The 17,788-nt window shown below is 36.8% G+C and overlaps 2 protein-coding genes across 2 annotated transcripts; both read left to right on the top strand.

Annotated features, from left to right (window-relative positions):
• The first annotated feature begins 2,820 nt into the window (after window positions 1–2,820).
• LOC132300415 (aldehyde dehydrogenase family 3 member H1-like) lies at window positions 2,821–12,232 on the top strand. The gene is made up of 12 exons (XM_059797460.1): window positions 2,821–2,979; window positions 3,983–4,099; window positions 6,819–7,077; window positions 7,589–7,657; window positions 7,865–7,961; window positions 8,361–8,567; window positions 8,951–9,066; window positions 9,170–9,274; window positions 9,357–9,529; window positions 9,606–9,696; window positions 10,382–10,531; window positions 11,845–12,232. Exons 1-12 carry the CDS (start codon window positions 2,939–2,941, stop codon window positions 12,082–12,084), a joined length of 1,665 nt encoding a protein of 554 aa, XP_059653443.1. The 5' UTR covers window positions 2,821–2,938; the 3' UTR covers window positions 12,085–12,232.
• A 3,313-nt stretch (window positions 12,233–15,545) lies between these two features.
• On the top strand, window positions 15,546–17,513 carry LOC132300414 (uncharacterized). The gene has a single exon (XM_059797459.1). It carries the CDS (start codon window positions 15,694–15,696, stop codon window positions 17,440–17,442), a length of 1,749 nt encoding a protein of 582 aa, XP_059653442.1. The 5' UTR covers window positions 15,546–15,693; the 3' UTR covers window positions 17,443–17,513.
• Window positions 17,514–17,788: the final 275 nt, after the last annotated feature.

Here is a 17,788-nt window from a genome sequence, read left to right as displayed (position 1 = left end):
AAATGGTGAATCAACAGTCCGAGCCGCCATGTGGAGGGCTTCGTTCTCCTTCGGGAGTATCTTTTGTTCAACAGGTCTCTTGCCTGAACTCCTATAGTCATACATGGCCATTGACGAATGGTAAATTGGATTGAACAATCTTTCCTTAGTTAACTCCCTCTGCCATAACGGTGTAGCCTTATTGTGGCCAAACTCTGTAGGTTCCTCTCGCCTGATCCTTTCCCGATGTGGATCCAGATGGACAGATCCTTCTCGATCTTCCATGTGATGGACATTCGGTTGAAAAACTTTCGGCTTGAACTCTTCATGGTGCAGATCCAGGTGAACGTTTCCTTTTGTTCACCCTGGTGAACAACATTTAGCTGCAAAATTATTTCTCTTACCGAAGTGTCTCGTCGCTCCATTCTGGCTCTCAATTCTGCATTTTCTCTTCTTAGAGCCTCAATCAGGCTCATCAATTTGTCAAGCTTTGCGTGTTGTTCATTTTCTTGTGGATAAGAACTCTCACCTCCGATCATCGTTCCTGATCAGAGCAGAGTCATCAACCGAGAAATCTTGGTAAAATTTGAACTCTACTACCGTAAGTGTACTAGATCTGGCCTTTGCCTGGCCGAATCCCGATCTCCGTCAGCTAGATCTAAATCTTTTTTGCCGTGAATTCGTCGGGTCTGGCCTTCGTCAATCAAGATCATATCTCCGCAAAACATATCACAATCTCCTCAGGTCGGAGTCCAATTTTCAGAAATCAAGCTTCAACTTCCATAAATTTAACCTTGATCTTCGCTGATCAATCTGCTTACAGTGTACTTGAGGATCAACTGGATCTCTCCTTCATTTTCCACATACGGCGCCATTGAAGATGCAATGAAAAATGTTCTCTCTATTTGGAAAACCAATTCCTTACACTTCAAAATATCTCAACTGCTTTTCCCTCTCTTTTCATTCTATTTATAGACTTTTACAAATATTCTAGAAGCTTCTTCTTTAGTCTTTCATGTTGGACCGATCCTTTGGGCTCTTCTACGAACATAGGCTCATTTCCTTTACTTTGAGATTGGACTTGGAGATTGTCTTAATAGATATTGAGCCTGATGGGTTGTCATCCGATCAGGCTAAATGTTTTCTCCTCATTCAATCTTTAGTGATATGGGTTGTACCCAGCCCAAGCCATTTTTGGTATCTTTATCGGGTTATGAATGAGTTGATGGATAAGACACAAACACGACACGTTTAATAATCATGTCAATACGGGTCGACATGATTATGACGTGAACATGATTAAGCTAAACACAAAACTATTTATTTTGTATCGTATTCGAATTATATTAGCGTGTGTAACGACCCGCTCCACCACATGGTATGATATTGTCCGCTTTAGGCCTGAGCCCGCACGGTTTTGCTCTTGAGCTTCAGTCCAAAAGGCCTCATACCAATTGGAGATGATGCACTTACATATAAGCACTTCACCTTTCCTCTACCCAGGCGATATGGGACTTGTGCACCCCCGTAACTCGCCAGTGTGGTAGCCTGACTCTCTTGCACCCGCCCACGGCACACCCGCCCACAAGGTCATCACAATCCACCCCCCTTGGAGGCCCGACGTCCCCGTCGGCACACTTCCAGCTAGGTCAGGCTCTGATACCATTTGTAATGACCCACTCCACCACATGGTATGATATTATCCGCTTTAAGCCTGAGCCCATTGTGAAGACCTTATGGGCGGGTGTGCCGTGGGCGGGTGCGAGAGACACTGTCAGGCTACCACACTGGCAAGCTACCACATCACCTGGGTAGAGGAAAGGTGAATTGCTTATATGTAAGTGTATTACCTCCAATTGGTATGAGGCCTTTTGGGGTGAAGCCCAACAGCAAAACCGTGCGGGCTCAGGCCCAAAGCGGACAATATCATACCATGTGGTAGAGTAGGTCAGTACAAATGGTATTAGAACCTGACCCAGCCGGAAGTGTGCCGACGAGGACGTTGGGCCTCCAAGGGGGGTGGATTGTGAAGACCTTGTGGCGGGTGTGCCGTGGGCGGGTGCGAGAGACACTGTCAAGCTACCACACTGGCGAGCTACGGGTGCACAGTCCCATATCGCCTGGGTAGAGGAAAGGTGAATTGCTTATATGTAAGTGTGTTACCTCCAATTGGTATGAGGCCTTTTGGGGTAAAGCCCAACAGCAAAACCGTGCGGGCTCAAGCCCAAAGCGGACAATATAATACCATGTGGTGGAGTGGGTCGTTACAAATGGTATCAGAGCCTGACCCAGCCGGAAGTGTGCCGACGAGGACGTCGGGCCTCCAAGGGGGGTGGATTGTGAAGACCTTGTGGGCGGGTGTGTCGTGGGCTGGTGCGAGAGACACTATCAGACTACCACACTAGCGAGTTACAGGTGCACAGTCCCACATCGCCTGGGTAGAGGAAAGGTGAATTGCTTATATGTAAGTGTGTTACCTCCAATTGGTATGAGGCCTTTTGGGGTAAAGTCCAACAGCAAAACCATGCGAACTCAGGCCCAAAGCGGACAATATCATACCATGTGGTGGAGTGGGTCGTTACAGCGTGTGTGGTGTAAAATATTGTCACCCCTAACCACATGGTCTCTTTTACTTTTATGTACGTATAAAAGTTATGTGAATGACCAAAGAGACACGGAAATCATTTTTTGTTTTTGGAAGATTAAGCATGTGAAAAAAAAAAAAAAAAAAAAGGGGGGCATGGAAATCGTGTTATACAAAAAGAAAAACAAAAAAAAAAAAAAAAACAAAGGTTGTTGTGCATAAGGGACAAACCCACCCATCATAACATTATCCTCAATTTTAATGGCTGAGAAAAGGCTTTTGACCAGTTTTCACCCAGGCCTAGCAAAATCATACTTCTCATTCTCAGGGAGCTAATTGCATATGTAGTACCCACGCAAGCTCTCACTAACTATCATGAGCAGCCTCTCCGTCGACCTTGTTGCTATTCATTGCAGGTACTCCCAATATTCCCAGTTCACACAATTGTATGTGTGAGTTTCCTTTTACTATTTTTATTTTTATTTTTTGTTCTTCCATTCAATCCACTCCTGACCAGTGTTCATGGGTTGGTTGCCATTTTGACAGCTTAATTCAGGTACCCTTTCAAAATTTTAATACCCAAATCATGTTAAATATTTGGCGATGAGTTTTTAATGAAATTGGTTTTTTTTTAAATTAATTATTATATTTGACATATGCAAAAATTATTTTATATAATATATAATAGTATTATATTACGAGGGAGTTGTGCACCAATTTGCCCAATTAAACGACCCTTACTGAGTTAGAGGGGTTATGCAATTCGCCCAATTAAATATAATATAATAATACTATATAATATAATGCATAACCCCCTCGTAATGTAATTCGCCCAATTAAATATAATATATAATAATACTATATAATACCCTTACCGAGTTTGAGGGGTTATACAATTTGCCCAATTAAATATAATATAATAATACTATATACTATAAAGCATAACCCACAATATTATATATTATATAAAATAATTAAATAGGAATTTACTGCAAAACCCTATAAGTCATGAAAAGTTTGAAGCAATTTACCCTTGTTATTAGTATTATTAATTAACAACTCCCCTAATACTATTAGAAAAACTTAACTCTTTATCGTTGCACTTTTGGAAGGAAAATATGTGTCACTATTTAAATATATTTACGGTACACATTATGCAATTGAGACCCACTATTTTATTCTATTTCAAATTCAATTTTGGAAAATTAGTTGAGTTATATTCCATATTTATTACCTATTATTGCTCTGACCAAAACTATTCCAATGTCATTTGGAATAGTTTTATTCTTTTTAATTTTACTTATTCTCTCCAAATTGGAAGACTGTTGTTTAGATTTACTACTAGTATGCTTTGAGTATGTATTTATTCATATAATATAATATAATATAATAATATGTATGCATTATGTGATGAATCAGGGTTGGTGCGAAAAGCTCTAGCAGGGTGTGGTTGAGAAACTGTTTTACAAATAAAAGTGGCGCTCCACTACACATAGTACAACAAAGGATTCCTCTCACCAATAGCAGCCATTCTTGGTGCGTTTTCTTTCAAGTATATACTAGTATTAGGATCAGGGATGCAACTTGGGATGGCAACCCCAACCCAGCTGTTTTGTGGATTTGGACAATTATTATTATAATTAAGGTTTGATATGAGTTAAAAAAATAAGGGCAAATTTCGTAAAATCCTCAAAACTATCAATAAGTGATCATAAAACCCCAACTAGTTTTTAAAACCCCCAATAATATAATAAAGTTATCATTTTACCCTAACTTTGTTAATTGGGGCCGTTAACCCAGCGCGTGATTAACAATTGCTTTGACAATTTGACTTTTGTGACGAAAATACCCCTGCTATCACATGTGCCAAACAAGTTATGTGTATTTAAATCTGTTATACCGAAAATACCCCCAACTATGTAATAATAAAAACCCACCAAAGTTAACTTCACGTTTTACCAAAGTTAACTTCATTACGAATTTACCGGTTTTTAAATTTCAATCATCGTCCTCTTCGCTCTCTCCTGGAGCTATTGCCGGAATCACGATTACATCTGTTGTATTCATTGTTTGCTTATCTGGGTTTTACTGATTTTGGCGAAAGACTACGAAAGAAGAAGAGGATGAGATTGAAGATTGGGAGCTCGAATACTGGCCGCACAGATATTCATATGAAGAGCTCAGTGAGGCCTCCAATGGCTTCTCCAAAGATGAGTTTCTCGGGACTGGTGGGTTCGGCAAAGTATACAAAGCAACACTACCCAACAACACAGTCGTCGCCGTGAAGTGCGTGAACCACGATTCGAAGCAGGGTTTGAGAGAATTCATGGCAGAGATTTCGAGTATGGGTCGTCTTCAACACAAGAACTTGGTTCAAATGCGAGGTTGGTGTCAAAAGGGCAACGAATTGATGCTTGTGTACGATTATATGCCGAAAGGTAGCCTGAATCGATGGATATTCGACAAACCTAAGACGCTTTTGGCTTGGGATGATCGGAGAAAAATCCTCGCCAATGTTGCAGAGGGCTTGAACTATCTCTACCATGGTTGGGACCAAGTGGTGATTCACAGAGACATTAAGTCGAGCAACATTTTGTTGGGGTTTGACATGAGAGGTCGGTTGGGTGATTTTGGTTTAGCGAAGTTGTATACGCAAGGGGAGGTGCCGAACAAGACGAAAGTGGTGGGGACTTTGGGATATTTGGTGCCGGAGCAAAAATATACAGAAATTTGCCCTAAAGGATGAGAAATTATTGTATGAGGCAGCACCACTCCAAGTCACAGTCGCCATCGCCGACGAGCCCTCTCAGGTAATTGCATATTCCCTCCCCATTCCAGTTCACCGTACTCCAAATTCGCTTATTTGACGGCAAACCAAGCAATCTTCGAAGCCACCTACAGAACGATGAAGATTCACATCGTCGATTTTAGGATCGGGCGATGGCGGAGCTAGACTACGAAGCCAATGATCAGCATTGAACAGAGATCGGCGTTGGTGACCATAGGGGAAGACTCCAGTGAAGGCGACAATGGTTCATACAATAATTTGTCCTAAAAGATAGTATTGGCACTAAACGTGGTCGTTTTGACCTAAAAGATAATATTGTAATTTCAAAAATACGATTTTTTTAGTTTTTTAAATAAAAGGGAATATAATAAGAGTAATTTAGTCATTTCACATACCCTTAACGCCCAATTGACAGAGTTGGGGTAAAATGATAACTTTATTATATTATTAGGGATTTTAAAAACTGGTTGGGGTTTTATGATCACTTATTGATAGTTTTGGGGATTTTACGAAATTTGCCTTTAAAAAAATCTCAACTCAAATTAACATTTAGTAGAATTATTTTTATAAGTATTTATTTTAGTAGTCTTCGAGCATAGCGATGTTAGCAAGGATCAAGGAGGTAATTTTTTAAAATTTCGCTTTCGAATGACACTCCTGACTTGAATAGTTCATATGTTGTAGGGTTGATATACGTATTTTGAGGAAAAAAAAAGAAGAAGCATTTGTTAGTAATTTATTAAAAAATTACAATAAGTTTTTAATTTTTCTTTTTAAGAGTAATTTAATCAAATTGGCCATATGGGTAACCCGACTTTTGAAGTTAAAATCTAAGCCTGAGTTAAAACTTAGTTTAAAAGTAGAAGAATAGATTTGGATCGAATTGAGTAGTTAGGGTTGAAGGTAGGATTAGAATTGAGCTTGGGGTAAACATTTTATATGTCAGGTTGGGGTCAAGCTAGAACCCCAACTTACCCGAGTTACAGTCCTAATCAGGATAAACTGGGATAAAAAATAAAAATTCGCTCAATTTTTAAAAATTTACTAATGCCTCTCAACGAATACAAAATTGCAACTTGCTCAATTAGTTAATGTGTTAGTATCTGATTACCATTTTACCCTTAAAGATATCAATAAACAACTGTAGTAGTAAAGTTATAAAAGAACAATAGATGGAATCTTAATTGCATATTTTGGCTTGACTCGATCTTTTTTGCTAACACTAAGAAAAAAAACATTTCTATTTACATTACCGGTAGATTAAAAATGTTGCTTACCTCCTCTGGCAACTGATAGGGCATATTTGCATAGTTTTGGAATAGTGGAAGTTTATTTTGTGCAAAAGTAAAAGTTTAGGGAAATAATATGTGAAATGTTAAAAGTTGAGGGATTAGTTAGTTTATACTAGTGGGTAAATTATACACACATATTAACTGTGTACGGACATTCCGTGTGTTTCTCTAAAAGTTGTTGCTGGGCGAGTGCATCGTCAATTATGGCGGAGAAAGGGAAAGAGAGTGAGAGCTCAATGTTTGATGGAGAAAGAGCAGGTGTGGTGGTGAAGGAGCTGAGAGAGTGTTTCAATTCTGGGAAGACAAAGAGCTACGAATGGAGAGTGGAGCAGTTAAAGAGAATCGCCAAATTCATTGATGAGAGGGAGAAGGACATCCTTGCAGCTCTTCATAACGATCTCTCCAAACCCGAAACAGAAGCTTTCGTTTCCGAGGTCTTATTTTTCTTTCTTTTCTCAATACCCGTCTCCGGAATATATATATATATATATATATGTATGTGTTTCTCCTGTACTCAAATTGCATAGGACTAACAGATTTTATATTATTCAAATGTATATATGATCAAATTATTTACTGCAAATAGTATTTTTAGTTTTGTTATATGAAAATTCAATTAAAAAAAATCTGTTTTTATATATTTTTTTTAAAATAGTTTTATTTTTTGAATTCTTGAGAACTTTTCTTTGAGTAAGAAATGGCACTTATTAGTTTTTTTGTATTGTCCGACAGAAAGAAAAATGATTTCCTTTGAACTTTTGTGTCTTTTCGTTAACTTAATCTGCAAACTGAATCGGACCCAAATTTTTCTATCTGGTAGGAGATAATAATAACTTTTAAGATTAATTTTTCATAGTAACATTTATGTCTTTGTCTGTGTCTTTGTTCTTATTATTATAATGTAAGGAGTAATCCATTTACTATTCATATGGAATTTTTCTCCAGATTTCTTTGACGAAAGGTTCTTGTAATTTAGCAATTAAAGAACTGAATCGTTGGATGACGCCAGAAAGGGTATTTCCTGCTAACCCATTCTCCTAAAGAATACGAATGACAATTATGTTGCGTTTCGCAGCACTAAATCGGCTGTTTGGATTTGGAATTGGAGGAATTTTTGTTCAAATTTGTTCTAAATTTCCTCCAATTCAAAATTCAAACGGCTAATTTGGTGCTCCAAATTAACTATTTAGCATCATTAAGATCCATTTTGGGATTTTTCAGGTCAAAACTTCGTTTTCGACTTATCCATCATCAGCAGAAGTTGTTTCAGAACCACTAGGAGTTGTGTTGGTCATTTCCACATGGAATTATCCTTTCAGTATGTAAAACAAATCTTTTAGCATAAGAGTCATATCTAGTGATACTAAATACTACATATTTTCTCTTTTCTATTCAACTAAGAAAGGAAAATAATTTTACATATGCTTTTATCAATTATGTTTTCTTTTTCCCACACATCATTGCACGAATTTATGTTTACTTAGTTCTATATTTCTTCTCATTTCGTATTTGTTCGTTTTAGGGGTTAACCATTTGCTCTCAATGTTATAGTTGCTCTTACAAATGCATTTCATGCTCCACATGCATATACTTCCGGTTTATACCAAGCCGCATAATCCATGAGACAATTGGAGTTTCTGATATTGATTGATCTAAATATATGGACATTTAAATTCGGTTTATTTTGTGACAAGATTTGTTTCAAAATTTTGTTCAGTGTTATCTCTTGAGCCTGTGATCGGAGCCATTGCAGCTGGAAATGCTGTGGTTCTTAAACCATCAGAAATTGCTCCATCCACTTCGTCTCTGCTTGCTAACTTATTAGAGGAGTATGTCGATAACTCTGCCATAAGAGTCGTTGAGGGGTCTGTTCCTGAAACATCTGCCTTACTGGAGCAGAAGTGGGATAAAATATTCTATACAGGTTGTTAGCCTTCAATAGTTGTTAGAACTTTTTGCATAAGATGATTCTAAGAGATTGAAAGATTTCTTAGTTTCTTGATTTCATATAAAAAATGCCATAACAATTATTTTTCTATGATATTATGAAAACTTAAATTGTTTACATATACTCTGAAATGATTTTTACTTTTGATGAAGATTACTTACATTTGATGAAAACTACTTGTGTACATTTGATTAAGAAATAATGTTTTCTTGTCTAGTGTACCAAGTGCAGATTTTTGGGGTCCTGGTGGAAATAACTTGTAGTGAAGAATTATTTGTTTTCGCCATTACTATAAGTAACATTTGGTTTTTAATTTTAAACAATCGTTTTTTATTTTTAAAATTTTTCAAATTCTGCAGGTAGTGGAAGAGTTGGAAGGATTGTGATGGCTGCTGCTGCAAAGCACCTCACCCCGGTAATTTTAGAGCTCGGAGGGAAATGCCCTGCTGTTGTGGATTCAAATGTAGACATTCAAGTATGAAACGAGCTATATATTATCTTTTAATTCTGTTCGTGTCATCTAAATTTTATTAATCCGTTTCACTTCTTGCGTCTTTGTTTCTTATGCTGCCCTAAAGGTTGTTGCGAGGAGGATAATAGCAGGCAAGTGGGGATGCAATAATGGGCAAACTTGCATTGCTCCTGATTATTTAATAACCACAAAATCTTTTGCCATAAAGTTGGTAAGATGCCTACTTATGAAGCAAATGTTTATATATGTAGTCTTCATCTCATGCTTACATCACTATCCGGTTTGTTCAACAGATAGATGTTCTACGATCTGAATTGGAGAAATTCTTCGGGAATGACCCAATGGAATCAGAGGACATATCCCGCATTGTAAACTTACATCACTTCACACGTTTGACGAATCTTATGGATGAGGACAAGGTATCTGATAGAATCATGCTTGGAGGCCAAAGAAACAAAGACCAACTGTGAGTTGCATTTATAGTCTCATTCCCATGTTTTCAGATTTATAGCCAATCCTAAGATTATTTCTGTTTATTGCAGAAAGATAGCTCCAACCATCTTGTTGGATGTTCCAGAAGATTCTCAGATAATGAGGGAGGAGATATTTGGGCCATTACTACCCATTCTCACTGTGAGATCAATTAATTGACATTGTCTTTAGAAATATATATATATATATATATTTTCCCGAGATTTGCTTGTAAGGTTATGCTTGGATCTCAGAAAGAAATAGGAAAAGGAATGAAAATGCTATAAAAAAAAAATAATAATAACGGTCCAGAAAGGCAGAAAGGATGCTGTTTCATTTTTTTTTTTTTTTTGGTTTATCTTTTTCTCTCGTTTTCCTTCTTTTGAGATCTAAATTAATAGAGCCTAAGTGGTGGGATGAGGATTTAAACCCTCTATATGGTTGCTACATAAGAAAACTAATATCAACTTTTATAGAAATCTAGAAGAGTACTCCTAAAAAAAATAAAGAATAAAAAAAAACCTTTAGGAGAGTACTTTTACTTCATTTCTGTTCATTCATTTTTGGGGCTTCGAAGCTTCCATCATCTGTAATATTGTTCCTTCTCATGGTGAAAGAATACTGTATATTCTCCGGAACTTGTTCTTTGAGACCTTTTTTTTTCACTCCCATCTAGTATCTTGTGATGGAAAATGGAATCAAGCTAGAAGAAATGTACTTACCAAAAACAAAAAAAGCTAGAAGAAATGTTGGCATATTAATTTATTTTCTTTTTTTCTAACATTTAGTTATAACTGCAATTTAACATGAAATATTAACAATATAATTGTACTTCTGATTTTGATAGGTTGAAACTCCGGAAGACAGTTTCACTGTAATAAACTCAAGATCTAAACCTCTTGCTGCATATCTCTTCACAAACGATGAGAAGCTGAAGAAGGATTTTGTGAGGAACGTATCAGCAGGAGGAATGCTTATTAATGACACTATCCTCCATGTGAGTATTTTCTCCTGAATCTCATTCAAAATTTCCATACATGTGTGTATATATAGATATACGGCAACAATCTTCTGCATAGATTCTCAATATCGTATGCCTCATGAATTGTTCTGCTGTTGGATCTTGATCATAGGACTTAAAATGACATATTTACTTGCTGTTAGTTTAGTTTATATTAAGTTATTCCCATCTAAATATAATTTAACAACTCATCAGAGGTTTTTGTTTAGTGCTGAATACACTTCTGCAGATATCTTATAAAGTCTGGAGCTAGTTTCAAAAGTAAGATTATTTAATGTGCTCGAAAAACTTATTCAATTGCAGAAATCGCAAACAAAACATAGTAGCACTACATTGAACAAGTGCTGTGAGCCACAGTTCTTTGAATACTGCATTTATAATTAGAGTTTAAGAAGTTGTTCAAGTAAGCCTTAAATGTTGGATGTAAACAAGCTTTTTTAAGTGTCTTGAATTTTGAAATCTGCCCATTAAGTGCTTTCTAGAGTTTCTAGTTCATTTTCATGCAATCTGCATTATATTTTGGTCATAACTGACATTAAAAAAAAAAAAAAAATCATGGAATTATTTGCAGTATTCGTTTTAGAAATCTCAATGCAAATATATCTAGCTAGACAGAAAAAGTATACTAGCATGGCAAACTACTTGCATAGGCACATTATTAATATTCATGCTTGCATCCTCTCTCATAAGAAAAGTGATTTGGAGTCGAACGTCAGACAGTTCCAACTAGTTTACGTGAGTGGAGGCTGACATTATCACGATGTCATTAATTTCCCCAACATCATGATGACATCAGCTCCCACTGACATAGAATTAGTCAGATTTGTTCGACTGTTAGACTCCCTATCTTACTCCTCTCATGCTCAACTTTGATTTAGTTTGTTATATATGGTGGAGTACTGTTTTAGAGTAATCTCAATGTGCATATATCTAGACAGAAAAAGCATAATAGCATGACAAACTACAAGCAAACTTGCTTAAGCATATTAGTAATATGAAGGTATATATATATATATATTTTGAACAATTGATACTTGCATCCTCTCTCATAAGGAAAGTGATTAGGAGTCGAAAGTCCGACAATTCCGACTGATTTATGTGAGCAAAGGCTGACATCATCATGATGTCGTTGATATCCCCGACATCATGATGACGTCAGCTCATACTCACATAAAATTAGTCGGATTTTTCCGACTGTTAAGGCTCCCTATCATTACGCCTCTCATAATATGTTCAACTTTGATTTAGTTTGTTGTATACGAACTAAAACTATGTACACATTAATGCAGGTTGCAGTCTCTGGTTTACCTTTTGGAGGAGTTGGGGAGAGTGGGATGGGGTCATACCATGGTAAATACTCTTTTGATGCATTTAGTCACAAGAAGGCAGTTCTTTACAGAAGTTTTAAAGGAGATTCATCTGTAAGGTATCCTCCATACACACATGGAAAGCTCAGATTTTTGAAGGCCATAATGAATGGTGACATATTGGGAGCAATACTTTGTCTAATAGGATGGACTAAGGATTGATTGATAGATACACAAATATTTCTGTATAGATAGATAATAAAAATCCATAAATTTTCTTTGCTGTTGATTATATACAAAAAAAGTATAGTTGCTATAAAATTGGATTGATTAGAGTATTTCACGATTTTATGTAGGGGTAAAGTTCACCCAAAAAAAAAAAAAAATGCTATATAAAAATTGCCACAAAGCATTTCAACCCAGTGTAGTAAATTTGAGGCAGCCAACCGCCTAAAGCTGCAAAAGGGTAATAGTACAATATTTAAACTTGCTTAGATGAATGAATAGTGATTTTTGTTAGTGTGTACACAATCAGGTGGTGTAATGGGTTGGACCTAGTCCATGTTGGGCTTGACCCATCCAAAACACACGTGCGTAGTGCGTAGGTCCCTGGACCCTGGTAGCAAAAATAATTAGCATCCCACAGGAAGGTTATGCTTTTGGTAACAGAACCTGACAAGGTACAAAGAATGAAATCTTTATTTATTTTCTACAAGATTGGTGTGGCCACCATTTATTGCTAAATAAATGCACTTTTTTGTTATGAGATAGGAGCATATAATAGAGGATAACATCAATGAGATAATATTACAGGACGTAGTATAACCAAAGAAGGTCTTTCTAGTTAACTTAAATCCTTTGCTTCAATCTAGACATACTATATATTTCATCCATTCTAAATTAAATGTATGTATGTCTCTTTTAGGAAGTTTAATTTTTTCAGAGAATGTGTTTTAATATTTTTATTATATTCCTAGTGAATGAATTAGCAAACGACATATTTGCACTGAAAAATTTAATAGATTTCTTTAGCAGAGTTTACTTGGATGCCACGTCATCAAAACCACGCACTTGTTCTGTTTAATCATCAACTTGTTCTGTTTAATCATCAAATCTCTTGTTCTCCAAATTCACCCACTTCTGTGAGAGAAATAGAAACTTGATTATCCCATCCAATGATCCAAAGGCAAACAATCCTTCAAACCATCCGTGATCACCATCTCATTCATCCAAACTCCGGCGACCCTACGAGCTCTTCTCTTTCTTTGGGGAATCCGATTAATTGTATATCATTGTATGGTATTAATTTGTGGCAAGCGCCATACAGATTTGGCACGACAGTTCAAAATGCTGATGGTGACAAATGTAAAGAGCCAAAACTAACTCCCCGCACCCCGAATACTCTAAAGTTATTTTTAATCGCACTGAATCAAATCTAATTTTAAATTTAAGGCACAATATTTAATTAAGGCACAATATTTAATTATTTAATATTGTCAAACATAACATAAGTATCATTGCTCGTTAGAGGGTGTACAGCCTTGATGGTAGTACTTTACCTGTCGTCACACCATTGAAACATATACAGAAGACAAGAATATAGTTAATTCTCTCACCATTGAAACATATACAGAAGACAATAATATAGTTAATTCTCTCTCTATGCTTGTGTTGTGTTACTCCTTGGCTTGGAAAATTGCTGTTTTGGTGCCATCTTTTGAAACTTCAAAATTAATCATCTTGTTAATTTTGAAATAAATTCAAATTTTAATTAGAATTTGGGAAAGACCCAACTTATTTTATAAAGTAAACAAATTTATTTTGAAGCTTCTCAAAATAAAAGATAGAATCTCTCTCAATTTCTCTCCATCTTAAACATCAATGCTTAAGAAAGGTCCATTATGTTTTTCTTTTCTTTTGGTATTAATTTTTGTTAGACCATTGTAAGAGCAACCCCAGTGCAAGACACTCTTGTCATCCTACACTTTATGTAAAGTGTACAGTCACATCAGCAATTTTATGTAAAGTGTACAGTCCACATTAGTAATTGATTGTACACTTATTTTGGAGACTCCAAGTTCTTGTTGTGCACTTATTTTTTCATTATACACTTTATTATATTATTATTTTGCACATACAACAATTATTTTACACATTATCCCATAATATTACTTTTTCATTTTATATTATTATCACACACAATGGCCCACTGCGCGAGCCGCTACTACCCACTAGCAAGCACTACTTCATTCTTCATCTATGGGGTGTGGAGTGTGTAATACGAGATGGGCCCCCACTTGTGTGTAATGTGCACAGTAGAGTCTTTCATTCCACACAGATTCAAATATTGTACACTATTATCACGCGCTGGTGTTGCTCTAAGTACTAAAATACAATGGCACTATTAAAATAATTATATATTATACAAAAATATATTTGATTGACAGCTTTTGATAATTATTTTTTAAAAATTTAATTTAAAAAGACATATTTTTAATGTTTTTATAATTAACTCAAAAAAGTTTTATATTTTCTGTTAAAAATTATTTTCTTAATTACAAATCAAACAAAGATTCCTCAAATGGAGACCAACGCATGCATTGGGCCCCCCTTTTCTAAAGACTCGTCCATAGTAATATTTTGTTTTGGTAGTAATATATCTTGACCGGTAGGCGCTCACTGCCAGTCAATTCTTTTGACTGGCTAATTTTTTGTAGTTGGTCAGAATAATAAAAAAAGAAAAAAGAAAAACTGAAAAAGAAAATGAAAAGGAAAGAGATCTATATATCCTTACAAGTGAGTGAGCTTCGCCAACACAAACCCCACTAATTCTCCACATGGCCTTCCTAAGTGATCCGATCCTCTGTGTTACATAACCATGCCTTAAAATGACATCACTTTGATGGATATGCAACATATAGAACACCCATTACATCCATAATACAACACAAACTAATTTTTTTTTATTTTTTATTTTTTATGATTTTAGGATATGTAATTATTTTTTAAAAATCCGACAGGAAATACTATCCAACTTCGTGTCACTGTTTGAGAATAGATTTTGATAACATTATTTGACTCACTTCCTGATTTTTAAAAATTACGAAAATTTTCAATTTTATATATCCACGAGTCTACTTTCTAAAAACAATTTTTTTGGAATTTTTGCCGCTCCCTACATTTTTCAATTGGAAGAAGTTTGTGAGAATGATTTATTTTCAGCTCGTTCTAGATAAGATGAAAATTGATTTCAATGATAAATATTCGGCTTCCGAGATTGCAGTCATGTTACTCTTTAAAGAATTTTTGTTTGCTCCATTTCAACAAGAAAGATTTCTTTCCAACAAGGGACAGCATTGGTGGCTTTGTTTTTAGTACTCAAGGCTATGATTACTTGGTTCATTTGGAGAACATATGAATGATAGGATTTGAATATGATGAGCTCCATTGAAGTTGTTTCACACTTGTACCCCAAGGATTGTTACTTGAAGGATTTGTACCGTTCGTGCATTGAGAAAATGGGCCGTGACAATGACTTATACAGTGACCATCGATGACCATGTGCGTGTAAGAAAGGTAAGTTCACTTTAGTGATTGGATTAGTACAATTTGAGTCACTTTCCTTCCAATTTGCGTGTAAGGTAAGATATCACTTAAGCACAGTTAATTGCGAAGTTCTAATAAATCTGATGAAGTAGTGGTGGTAGGAAGAGACCCTATCCCCACTAACTTTACTCCTCCACAAGCCCACAAATACATAGATACATATATAAAATATATATTTGGAGCATCTTCTATCTCTTGCATTTTCTTTTCAGTTTCAATAGCAGTATGCGCAGAGCCAGTGGTAGTGGTGGTGCGGGACGTGGCTGTGACATCTTCGGTTTGATTGTACATGTTGTTCGAGGTCCATGGCTATCCCTTTTCGCCTCCTTTCTGGTCATGGCTGGAGCCGGCGGAACTTATCTTTTCGGAATCTACTCCAAAGAGATAAAAGTCTCTCTTCAATATGATCAAACCACACTCAACCTCCTCGGCTTTTCCAAAGATCTTGGCGGGTATGTTGGAGTCCTTTCCGGCCTAATCGCGGAGGTAACCCCAACATGGTTTGTGCTACTAATCAGCGCAGCCATGAATTTCGGTGGCTTCTTCATGGTATGGCTGGCAGTCACCGCAAGAATCGCCAAGCCAAAAGTCTGGCAGATGTGCATATACATATGCATTGGAGCCAATTCTCAGAACTTCGCAAACACGGGAGCTCTTGTCACTTCTGTCAATAACTTCCCAGAGAATCGAGGTGTCTTGGTCGGTCTCTTGAAGGGTTTCACTGGACTAAGTGGAGCTATCATGACCCAACTTTACTTGGCCATCTATGGATCAAATGACTCTAAATCTCTCATCCTTCTTGTTGCGTGGCTTCCGGCTGCAATCTCTGTGGTTTTCGTCAATACAATTCGGACTATAAAGGTTGTTAAGCAACCAAATGAGCTCAGAGTCTTTTATCATTTCCTATATGCATCCATTTTCCTAGCTGTGCTTTTAATGATTATGACCATAATACAAAATGAAGTATCATTTTCGCAACCAGCTTATGCTGGAAGTGCCACTGTGGTTTGTCTCTTGCTCTTTGTCCCTCTTTTGATTTCCGTAAGGGAAGAGTTAGTTCTCTGGAATCAAAAGAAACAACACACTACTAATCCTACCATGATAGAATCAAAACCGGCATCACCACGAAAGCTGCCTGATCAAAAGAAGCCACGGCGAGTATCTAATTTCTTCGCGGACATTTTCAACAAACCGGAAAGAGGAGAAGATTACACAATCTTGCAGGCACTTATTAGCATGGACATGCTGATTCTATTCATTGCAACAGTTTGTGGAATCGGGGCAAGCTTAACTGCAGTCGACAACTTGGGTCAGATTGCGGAATCACTGGGATATCCAGCTAAAACCATTAAGTCCTTTGTGTCACTCTTAAGCATATGGAATTTCTTTGGGAGGATATCAGTTGGCTTTGTCTCGGAAATTTTACTCGTTAGGTACAAATTCCCCAGGCCCCTTATGACCACACTGGTCCTTTTCTTGTCCTGCATCGGCCACCTCCTCGTCGCCATTCCATTCCCCGGTTCAGTATATGTGGCATCGGTGATCATTGGATTCTCATTAGGGGCACAAATTCCGCTACTTAATATCATAATTTCTGAGCTGTTTGGCCTAAAACATTACGCGACATTGTTCAATTGCGGCCAATTGGCTAGTCCCCTTGGCTCATATGTACTGAGTGTGAAGGTCACAGGACTTCTTTACGATCGGGAGGCCTTGAAAGAGCTTGCAAGGAAGGGAATGCAGAGATCATCCACGACGAAGGAATTGACTTGCATTGGTACTCGTTGTTATAGACTGTCTTTTATAATATTGGCAGCTGTTACGTGCTTTGGAGCTCTTGCTTCGCTTGTTTTGGTGGTGAGAACTCGCGAATTCTATAGAGGGGATATATATAAGAAGTTCAGGGAGGAAGCAGAGACAGCTGAGATGGAGATGACGAGGGAGTCGAAGAAAATTGTAAATGCTCAAAATTAAATGAGAGGAAAATTTGTCTAGATGGGTGTGTGAGTAGTGTTTGTTGTTAATGAAAAAAAAAAAAACAGAAATTAGTCTAGATAATGAAGGATGAAACAGGGCTTGCGCGGTAACATCTTTTATTAGCATTTTGGATTTTTTTCCGTTGCTTTTGAAAATTAGAATTTGCTTTTGTAGGTGTATGTTGAATATATCTCACTCACATGGCCCACATTTTTTGGTCAAACGGTACTACACCACGTCATTAATAATGGCCCACAAATCTTGGTCAAATGGTCAACAAGCGACGCCACATCAGAAACGATGGCTCACAAGTTAAACGGTCAAACGGTCTAAGTTACGTGAC

The sequence above is a fragment of the Cornus florida genome, unplaced genomic scaffold (genome assembly GCF_030987335.1).
Source record: "Cornus florida cultivar Cherokee Brave unplaced genomic scaffold, ASM3098733v1 CherokeeBrave_3.0.0_Hap2_Chr03, whole genome shotgun sequence".
Classification (NCBI taxonomy): domain Eukaryota; kingdom Viridiplantae; phylum Streptophyta; class Magnoliopsida; order Cornales; family Cornaceae; genus Cornus; species Cornus florida.
Note: the sequence above shows the minus strand (reverse complement) of the source record. Positions and strands in the feature narration are given on the sequence as shown.

Bases quoted from the DNA above. Each gene is read 5' to 3' on its own strand.
- LOC132300415 (XM_059797460.1), top strand. From the start codon at position 2,939: ATGAGCAGCCTCTCCGTCGACCTTGTTGCTATTCATTGCAG. The intron at 7,658-7,864 runs GTATTTCCTGCT...GGGATTTTTCAG, and splicing joins GTTGGATGACGCCAGAAAGG to GTCAAAACTTCGTTTTCGAC. The intron at 9,697-10,381 runs GTGAGATCAATT...TGATTTTGATAG, and splicing joins CATTACTACCCATTCTCACT to GTTGAAACTCCGGAAGACAG.
- LOC132300414 (XM_059797459.1), top strand. From the start codon at position 15,694: ATGCGCAGAGCCAGTGGTAGTGGTGGTGCGGGACGTGGCTGTGACATC.